General features: G+C 42.1%; 1 protein-coding gene across 1 annotated transcript in view; it reads left to right on the forward strand.

Moving 5' to 3' along the window:
- Window positions 1-10,380, forward strand: part of LOC117487655 (epidermal growth factor receptor kinase substrate 8-like) — a 47,068-nt gene extending 36,688 nt beyond the window's left edge. Inside the window, 2 exon segments of the mRNA XM_034136292.1 lie at window positions 4,241-4,373; window positions 8,417-10,380. Coding sequence (XP_033992183.1) covers window positions 4,241-4,373; window positions 8,417-8,527 — 244 coding nt within the window. The 3' untranslated portion in view covers window positions 8,528-10,380.
- Window positions 10,381-11,008: the final 628 nt, after the last annotated feature.

The following is an 11,008-nucleotide window of genomic DNA, read 5'->3' on the forward strand; positions in this document are numbered from 1 at the left end:
TGTTGTGTTACAGGACCCTCACCAGTCATGTATTGATAGATGTGATGTTGTGTTGCAGGACCATCACCTGTCATGTAGTGATAGATGTGATGTTGTGTTGCAGGACCATCACCAGTCATGTATTGATAGATGTGATGTTGTGTTGCAGGACCATCACCAGTCATGTATTGATAGATGTGATGTTGTGTTGCAGGACCATCACATGTCATGTAGTGATAGATGTGATGTTGTGTTGCAGGACCATCACCAGTCATGTATTGATAGATGTGATGTTGTGTTGCAGGACCATCACCAGTCATGTAGTGATAGATGTGATGTTGTGTTGCAGGACCCTCACCAGTCATGTATTGATAGATGTGATGTTGTGTTGCAGGACCATCACATGTCATGTATTGATAGATGTGATGTTGTGTTGCAGGACCCTCACCATCATGTATTGATAGATGTGATGTTGTGTTGCAGGACCCTCACCATGTAGTGATAGATGTGATGTTGTGTTGCAGGACCCTCACCATCATGTATTGATAGATGTGATGTTGTGTTGCAGGACCATCACCAGTCATGTATTGATAGATGTGATGTTGTGTTGCAGGACCATCACATGTCATGTAGTGATAGATGTGATGTTGTGTTGCAGGACCATCACCAGTCATGTAGTGATAGATGTGATGTTGTGTTGCAGGACCATCACCTGTCATGTAGTGATAGATGTGATGTTGTGTTGCAGGACCCTCACCATCATGTATTGATAGATGTGATGTTGTGTTGCAGGACCCTCACCATCATGTATTGATAGATGTGATGTTGTGTTGCAGGACCATCACATGTCATGTAGTGATAGATGTGATGTTGTGTTGCAGGACCATCACCTGTCATGTAGTGATAGATGTGATGTTGTGTTGCAGGACCATCACCTGTCATGTATTGATAGATGTGATGTTGTGTTGCAGGACCCTCACCATCATGTATTGATAGATGTGATGTTGTGTTGCAGGACCATCACCAGTCATGTATTGATAGATGTGATGTTGTGTTGCAGGACCATCACCAGTCATGTAGTGATAGATGTGATGTTGTGTTGCAGGACCATCACCAGTCATGTATTGATAGATGTGATGTTGTGTTGCAGGACCATCACCAGTCATGTATTGATAGATGTGATGTTGTGTTGCAGGACCATCACATGTCATGTAGTGATAGATGTGATGTTGTGTTGCAGGACCATCACCTGTCATGTAGTGATAGATGTGATGTTGTGTTGCAGGACCCTCACCATCATGTATTGATAGATGTGATGTTGTGTTGCAGGACCATCACCAGTCATGTATTGATAGATGTGATGTTGTGTTGCAGGACCATCACATGTCATGTATTGATAGATGTGATGTTGTGTTGCAGGACCCTCACCATCATGTATTGATAGATGTGATGTTGTGTTGCAGGACCCTCACCTGTCATGTATTGATAGATGTGATGTTGTGTTGCAGGACCCTCACCATCATGTAGTGATAGATGTGATGTTGTGTTGCAGGACCATCACATGTCATGTAGTGATAGATGTGATGTTGTGTTGCAGGACCCTCACATGTCATGTATTGATAGATGTGATGTTGTGTTGCAGGACCATCACCAGTCATGTAGTGATAGATGTGATGTTGTGTTGCAGGACCATCACCAGTCATGTAGTGATAGATGTGATGTTGTGTTGCAGGACCATCACCTGTCATGTAGTGATAGATGTGATGTTGTGTTACAGGACCCTCACCATCATGTATTGATAGATGTGATGTTGTGTTGCAGGACCCTCACCTGTCATGTAGTGATAGATGTGATGTTGTGTTGCAGGACCATCACCATCATGTATTGATAGATGTGATGTTGTGTTGCAGGACCCTCACCATCATGTATTGATAGATGTGATGTTGTGTTGCAGGACCCTCACCTGTCATGTAGTGATAGATGTGATGTTGTGTTGCAGGACCATCACCAGTCATGTATTGATAGATGTGATGTTGTGTTGCAGGACCATCACCAGTCATGTAGTGATAGATGTGATGTTGTGTTGCAGGACCATCACCATCATGTATTGATAGATGTGATGTTGTGTTGCAGGACCCTCACCATCATGTATTGATAGATGTGATGTTGTGTTGCAGGACCCTCACCTGTCATGTAGTGATAGATGTGATGTTGTGTTGCAGGACCATCACATGTCATGTAGTGATAGATGTGATGTTGTGTTGCAGGACCATCACATGTCATGTATTGATAGATGTGATGTTGTGTTGCAGGACCATCACATGTCATGTAGTGATAGATGTGATGTTGTGTTGCAGGACCATCACCAGTCATGTAGTGATAGATGTGATGTTGTGTTGCAGGACCCTCACCTGTCATGTAGTGATAGATGTGATGTTGTGTTGCAGGACCATCACATGTCATGTAGTGATAGATGTGATGTTGTGTTGCAGGACCATCACATGTCATGTATTGATAGATGTGATGTTGTGTTGCAGGACCATCACATGTCATGTAGTGATAGATGTGATGTTGTGTTGCAGGACCATCACCTGTCATGTATTGATAGATGTGATGTTGTGTTGCAGGACCATCACCTGTCATGTAGTGATAGATGTGATGTTGTGTTGCAGGACCATCACCTGTCATGTAGTGATAGATGTGATGTGTTGCAGGACCATCACCAGTCATGTAGTGATAGATGTGATGTTGTGTTGCAGGACCATCACCAGTCATGTATTGATAGATGTGATGTTGTGTTGCAGGACCATCACCTGTCATGTAGTGATAGATGTGATGTTGTGTTGCAGGACCATCACCAGTCATGTAGTGATAGATGTGATGTTGTGTTGCAGGACCATCACATGTAGTGATAGATGTGATGTTGTGTTGCAGGACCATCACCAGTCATGTAGTGATAGATGTGATGTTGTGTTGCAGGACCATCACCAGTCATGTAGTGATAGATGTGATGTTGTGTTGCAGGACCATCACCAGTCATGTAGTGATAGATGTGATGTTGTGTTGCAGGACCATCACCAGTCATGTATTGATAGATGTGATGTTGTGTTGCAGGACCATCACCAGTCATGTAGTGATAGATGTGATGTTGTGTTTGCAGGACCATCACCAGTCATGTAGTGATAGATGTGATGTTGTGTTGCAGGACCATCACCAGTCATGTAGTGATAGATGTGATGTTGTGTTGCAGGACCATCACCAGTCATGTATTGATAGATGTGATGTTGTGTTGCAGGACCATCACCTGTCATGTAGTGATAGATGTGATGTTGTGTTGCAGGACCATCACCAGTCATGTAGTGATAGATGTGATGTTGTGTTGCAGGACCATCACCTGTCATGTAGTGATAGATGTGATGTTGTGTTTGCAGGACCATCACCAGTCATGTAGTGATAGATGTGATGTTGTGTTGCAGGACCATCACATGTAGTGATAGATGTGATGTTGTGTTGCAGGACCATCACCAGTCATGTAGTGATAGATGTGATGTTGTGTTGCAGGACCATCACCAGTCATGTAGTGATAGATGTGATGTTGTGTTGCAGGACCATCACCAGTCATGTAGTGATAGATGTGATGTTGTGTTGCAGGACCCTCACATGTCATGTATTGATAGATGTGATGTTGTGTTGCAGGACCATCACCAGTCATGTAGTGATAGATGTGATGTTGTGTTGCAGGACCATCACCTGTCATGTATTGATAGATGTGATGTTGTGTTGCAGGACCATCACCTGTCATGTAGTGATAGATGTGATGTTGTGTTGCAGGACCATCACCTGTCATGTAGTGATAGATGTGATGTTGTGTTGCAGGACCATCACCAGTCATGTAGTGATAGATGTGATGTTGTGTTGCAGGACCATCACCAGTCATGTATTGATAGATGTGATGTTGTGTTGCAGGACCATCACATGTAGTGATAGATGTGATGTTGTGTTGCAGGACCATCACCTGTCATGTAGTGATAGATGTGATGTTGTGTTGCAGGACCATCACATGTATTGATAGATGTGATGTTGTGTTGCAGGACCATCACATGTATTGATAGATGTGATGTTGTGTTGCAGGACCATCACCTGTCATGTAGTGATAGATGTGATGTTGTGTTGCAGGACCATCACATGTATTGATAGATGTGATGTTGTGTTGCAGGACCATCACCTGTCATGTAGTGATAGATGTGATGTTGTGTTGCAGGACCATCACCAGTCTGGGCGTGCTGACGGGGGCTCAGCTGTTCTCTCTGAACAAAGAGGAGCTGAGGACGGTTTGTCCTGATGACGGAGCGAGGGTCTTCAGTCAGGTGACCGTGCAGAAGGCAGCGCTGGAGGTGAGACAGGAGGTCATGTGACACCTTACAGGAGGTCATGTGACACCTTACATGTCATTAAAGGTCATACAGGAGGTCATGTGACACCTTACATGTCATTAAAGGTCATGCAGGAGGTCATATGACACCTTAAAGGAGGTCATGTGACACCTTTAACCGGTCATAGAGGAAGTGCTTTTGTTCTGAAGGGGCTTTTAGAGCATTTAGGTCGAGAAATATCAAAAAGACAGAAAACTATTACCATTTTTTTATTCCATAAATTATTATTTATTTCATCCTATTATTTTATTAAATTATTATTATTATATATATCATTTATTTTTTTAATTTAATTAAAAATAAAATATACATTTTAATTTTTGTATTTTTCTTTATTCACCGGTTTTTGCAATTTATTGATCCTCTGATAATTATTCTATACATTTTAATGCATTGGAATAAATTATACAAATGAAATATAATTAAACTATTTAGATTTTATCTCATACAATTATTTATTTATTTACTATTATTGTTTACCTCCAATGGTGTGTGTGTGTGTGTGTGTGTGTGTGTGTGTGTGTGTGTGTGTGTGTGTGTGTGTGTGTGTGTGTGTGTGTGTGTGTGTGTGTGTGTGTGTGTGTGTGTGTGTGTGTGTGTGTGTGTGTGTGTGTGTGGTGTGGTGTGTGTGTGTGTGTGTGTGTGTGTGTGTGTGTGTGTGTGTGTGTTGTGTGGTGTGTGTGTGTGATGTGTGTGTGTGTGTGTGGTGGTGTGTGTGTGATGTGTGTGTGTGTGTGTGTGTGTGTGTGTGTGTGTGTGTGTGTGGTGTGTGTGTGTGTGTGTGTGTGTGTGTGTGTGTGTGTGTGTGTGTGTGTGTGTGTGTGTGTGTGTGTGTGTGTGTGTGTGTGTGTGTGTGTGCGAGTGCGTGTGTGTTTCTGTCGAGGCTCTTTCTGCCCCCCAAAGGTTGTTGGTGTTTTATTTGCTCCTGCAGGTTTTCTTCTGACCCCCCCCCCCCCCCCCCCCCTGATCTTCTGAATCTCTCAGGTATCGTGTTATATCGTGTTGTATCGACGCCTCGTTCTGCCGCGACACACCGAAGGAACAACACATTTAGTGACATCACTACGTAACACATACCCTCAAAATAAATTAAATATTTGAAAAATCTCCCAAAAAATTGAAAAAAAGGCAAAAAATGTTGGAAACATTTCATAAAATGCCTAAAAATTAATCAAATAATGGCGAAGAAAATGTGTAAAGAAATATACGAAGACAAAATTCATAATTGTTTTTATTAATTATTCCTGAATGTAAATGTTATCACCACGTAACACTCACACTCCTATTGGCTACGTGATATGCTAAGTGGGCGGGACATCTCTAAGCGGGTTGACCAATCACAACAGAGCTAACCAATCAGAGCAGACTGGGCTCTGGTTTCAGACAGAGGGTGAAAAGAGGCGTGTCCGTCAGAACGAGGCTCTGGACGTTTCCTGTGTAGCAGCATTTTAAGGTAGCGTTAGCATTTAGCTCCCCGCTGTAAGTCCTCCTTGAATCACAGAATGAACCACTTCCTGTTACACCTGACCCCCCCCCCCCCCCCCCCTCACCTCACCTGTAGAGACCAGGATGTAGATCTCGTGGCTGCAATAAGAGACAACGTGTGTTATGATGTGTTATAATGCTAGCTTAGCTTTGGTTAGCATGTACCTTTCAGAGCGTTTTTACCTGCAGCTGCTCGCACAAATACAAAAACACAGAGCAGTGGTACAAATATATAAAATACATTTATATATATTTTTTTTTAATTATTCATGTATTTTTGTATTTATTATTTGATACATTTGTTGTATTTATGTATTTGTCTTTTGATGGTGATGCTCCATTCTGCTTGCAACAAATCATTGTAATATATTTTGTAATGCTATTTCCTAAATCCTGACTCTGCAGTTTGCCAGATCTTTGAGTGACCAGCTGTTAGAAAGAACTACATTACCCAGCATGCCCCTGACCCTGTAGAGATGCTCCTGCTCCTCACAGCTGATCGACCCTCTGATTGACAGGAGGAAACAGCGAATATTAGAGTTATCTTTATCTTCAGCTGTTATTGAAGTTCTGTAATTAATGCTGACGTGAAAACACCCAGAAATGTGGAAAGAAATGTTGAAAGAAATCAATAAAATTCTTAAACTACTGACGGAGAAAATTCTGAAAATGTGTGTAAAGAAAATCCCTGAAGAATCTAATAATTGTTTTGATGCTGCAGACGATACGGCTGGTTATAAAGCTGATGGTTAGCAGCTGTCCTGAGATCAGTTAGCAGCTGTCCTGAGATCAGTTGGCAGCTGTCCTGAGATCAGTTAGCAGCTGTCCTGAGATCAGTTTGCAGCTGTCCTGAGATCAGATAGCAGCTGTCCTGAGATCAGTTAGCAGCTGTCCTGAGATCAGAAAGCAGCTGTCCTGAGATCAGTTAGCAGCTGTCCTGAGATCAGTTAGCAGCTGTCCTGAGATCAGTTGGCAGCTGTCCTGAGATCAGTTAGCAGCTGTCCTGAGATCAGATAGCAGCTGTCCTGAGATCAGTTAGCAGCTGTCCTGAGATCAGAAGCAGCTGTCCTGAGATCAGTTAGCAGCTGTCCTGAGATAGTTAGAGCTGTCCTGAGATCAGTTAGCAGCTGTCCTGCAGTTCAGATAGCAGCTGTCCTGAGATCAGTTAGCAGCTGTCCTGAGATCAGTTAGCAGCTGTCCTGAGATCAGTTAGCAGCTGTCCTGAGATCAGTTAGCAGCTGTCCTGAGATCAGTTAGCAGCTGTCCTGAGATCAGTTAGCAGCTGTCCTGAGATCAGTTAGCAGCTGTCCTGAGATCAGTTAGCAGCTGTCCTGAGATCAGTTAGCAGCTGTCCTGAGATCAGATAGCAGCTGTCCTGAGATCAGTTAGCAGCTGTCCTGAGATCAGTTAGCAGCTGTCCTGAGATCAGTTAGCAGCTGTCCTGAGATCAGTTAGCAGCTGTCCTGAGATCAGATAGCAGCTGTCCTGAGATCAGTTAGCAGCTGTCCTGAGATCAGTTAGCAGCTGTCCTGAGATCAGTTCAGCAAGCTGTCCTGAGATCAGATTAGCAGCTTGTCCTGACGATCAGTTAGCAGCTGTCCTTGAGATTCAAGCTGTCCTGAGATCAGTTAGCAGCTGTCCTTGAGATCAGATTAGCCAGCTGTTCCTGAGATCAGATTAGCAGCTGTCCTGAGATCAGTTAGCAGCTGTCCTGAATCAGTAGGCTGTTCCTGAGATCAGATGAGCAGGCTGTCCTGAGATCAGTTAGCTAGCTCGTCCTGAGATCAGCATAGCAGCTGTCCTGAGATCAGTTAGCAGCTGTTCCTGAGATCAGTTAGCAGCTGTCCTGAGATCAGTTCACACGAGTTGCAGGCCCCTTTCAGCCGTAGCTGCTTTAAATAATAATTAGGAAGTTAAGATTTGTTGTGTTTGTTTCTCGTTTAACTCGATGTTTGTTTCTCTCTCTGTTTCCCCCCCGATCCGCTTTCTTTGGTATCTTTTGTCTTTCTCTGTTTCCCCTTTGTTTCTTGTTTGTTGTCCTCTTTATTTCCTCCTCCTCTCTCTCTCTCTCTCTCTCTCCTGTCTGTTTCTCTCTCTCTCTCTCTCGCTCGCTCTCTCTCTCTCTCTCTCCTGTCTGTTTCTCTCTCTCTCTCGCTCTCTCTCTCTCTCTCTCTCTCTCTCTCTCTCTCTCTCTCTCTCTCTCTCCTCTCTCTCTCTCTCCTCTTTCCGTTGTCTCTACTCTCTCTCTTCTCTCTCTCTCTCTCTCTCTCTCTCTCTCCTGTCTGTTTCTCTCTCTCTCTCTCTCTCTCTCTCCTGTCTGTTTCTCTCTCTCTCTCTCTCTCTCCTCTCTCTCTCTCTCTCTCTCTCCTGTCTGTTTCTCTCTCTCTCTCGCTCGCTCTCTCTCTCTCTCTCTCTCTCTCTCTCTCTCTCTCTCTCTCTCCTGTCTGTTCTCTCTCTCTCTCTCTCTCTCTCTCTCTCTCCTGTCTGTTTCTCTCTCTCTCTCTCTCTCTCTCTCACAGAGGGGTTCAGGCTCTGAGCTTCAGGAGATCATGAGGCGGCGTCAGGAGAAGCTCGCAGCGATCACTTGTGACTCAGGGGTCGAGTCTTTTGATGAAGGAAGCAATCACTGATCTACGTCTTCCCTACGTCTTCCCTACTTCCTCCCTACTTCCTCCCTACTTCCTCCCTACTTCCTCCTCTCTTCCTCTTCAGACGGCGGAAGACTACGCCCAGTTTCTGGAGATAATGCGGCGTCGTCAGGAACTCCTCAGCTCGTCTCCGTAGGAAACACGTATTTAAACACGTATTTAAACACGTATTTAAACACGTATTCAAACACGTATTCAAAGGGGAAATATTCTGCCACGTTTTGCCTGAAGTTCGCTGAACTCTTCCGGGACCTTTCTGGGTGTTTTTGTGAAATGAAACCAAGCTGCTCTTCCTCCAAAGCCTCTCAGTATTAACAGAGCCTCTGATTTTAACCATTCAAGATAAACCCAAAAAAACACAGTTATTATTTATTCGTTTTCTTATTGGTTTAAAATCCTCAAAGACCAGAAAAAACATCAGTTTCATGTCAAAAGAAAACCTTCAAGTGAATGATTTGCTTCAGTTGTTTAACCCTATCAGTGCCGTGCGTACCGGGGGTCCATACATCATAGAAAATAAGAAGTATGTGCACGACATTAAATAAAGAACACTTTGAGTCTTTGAGGATTCAGAAACACCTTTAGACTCAAAGTGAATAAACCCAGGTGATGTTAGACTTCATATCATGATCATATAGAGGCTCAAACTGCAGCTTGTATTCAGAAACTTCTTGATGGTATTTAAAGAAATTAAAGTTAATTATAATCTAGAAAACTCCGATTGAATTCGCCAAGAGATGATGGTGTTAATATAATGCTTTTTCTTCTTGAATGCACAGACGTTCTGATGAGTGATGGACGTAGAGTTAGTGATGATAGTGATGTTAGTGATGTTAGTGATGTTAGTGTTGGCCATCAGCATTTTTGCACAATAGATATTAAATGTTTCTGAAGGGAAGAATCAAACCCGGGACATTAAGATTTTGTTTTATATATATTTAGGCGGAAATATCTGTCAAAGCTTTTTGTTAAAAATGTGTCCGAACACTGAAATGAATGTAGTCTGCTTTAAAACTATGTGTTATGAAGTCATGATGCTGCTGTTATTACTCAGAACATACGTGTGTTTCCTAGGTTACGGACGTTCTCAAATAGTTGATTCTCTCTCCCTCTTCCAGTGCTATGTTGCTGTAAGACGCAGCCAGGTTTCAATCAAACACATGTTCTTGACATTTGACTTTTAATGACAATTCTGGCAGAAAAGTTTGAATTTTGAGAATTCAGATTTATTTTCTCAAAATTCAGACTTTTTTTTCGCAGCATTTTCATAAAAAAAGTCAGATTTGTGAATGTTTCTTCAGAGCAGCAGAGTGCTGAGTACGACATATTTAAATCTAAAGTCTCTTAGTTTAACGCTTCGTCCTTTTTACATTTTATTTAACAAATATTTGAGAATTTACAATGAACTGAACGTCACCGACGTAAAGTTTGTTAAATGTAAAAAAAGGAAAATCAGCACAAATAGTTTCGAATAACACACGACTGTTATTTTGATCATCACATTATCCTCTAGCTGGAGACGTTATAAAATGTTCTTGATGTACAAATACTCACTGTGACATCGACTGATTGTACTGAATTAATTTAGCACTTTTAGCTATAAAAGTGTGCGGATGTGTGAAGTAAAGGTTGTAGTAGCTCAGCTGTGTAATAATCACATGACATTAAATCTGAGTATTTGTTAATGAACGCAGCGTAAAGTTTGTATTTAGTGAAATGTTCTAGAAGCCAATCAGAAATAATTCACTACAAAATGTATTTGTACGTGTTTAGTTTTCATGGTGCCTTTTCCATATAAATCTGCTCATTCTGCAATAAAACATTTATGAAAAGCCTTTCATGTTGTTTTTTAACCTTCAAATCAATGTCTGCTCGTATGAAGTGAATTAATTAAGTCGTGAAATATATTATAAATAAAATATCGTCAAAAACTATGGTGAAAAACGCCGTAGTTTAGAAATGTCGTAAAAAGTATTTCCAAAGTATTGTGAAATCTTTTTCACAATACTTTGGAAATACTTTTTACCTTTACCCTTTACCTTAAAGGGAGTCTAAAAATGAGAAGTCACAGTATTTTAAAGAAATATCGTTGTTATTATTACAACGTTTTAGTATTGTTATATCGTCCTGTAGTATAAGTCTATTAATAATTAATCGCTTCAACAGAGACGCTTCCTACGTCACGCTTTGCCGAACTGCATTGTGGTTCCGTTGCGTCGCTTTGCCTCCGTTGCTCGCACTGAAAGTTGAGATAAGTTCAACTTTTCAAGCGTCGACGGAAGTGCCAGCCAATCAAATAATATGCCAGTACAAGCTCTGGCCAATCAAACTTGTGTGTCCGGGGCGGGAGAATAATGTGATTGGTTGTTGGTCACACGCCAGACACGCCCACCGGCAAACTTCAACGCACGCTGCCGTGTGGACGCACCGTTAATGTTGAACACAATGCTTCTGTAACAAAAT

Source organism: Trematomus bernacchii, unplaced genomic scaffold (genome assembly GCF_902827165.1).
Source record: "Trematomus bernacchii unplaced genomic scaffold, fTreBer1.1, whole genome shotgun sequence".
In the NCBI taxonomy this organism is placed as follows: domain Eukaryota; kingdom Metazoa; phylum Chordata; class Actinopteri; order Perciformes; family Nototheniidae; genus Trematomus; species Trematomus bernacchii.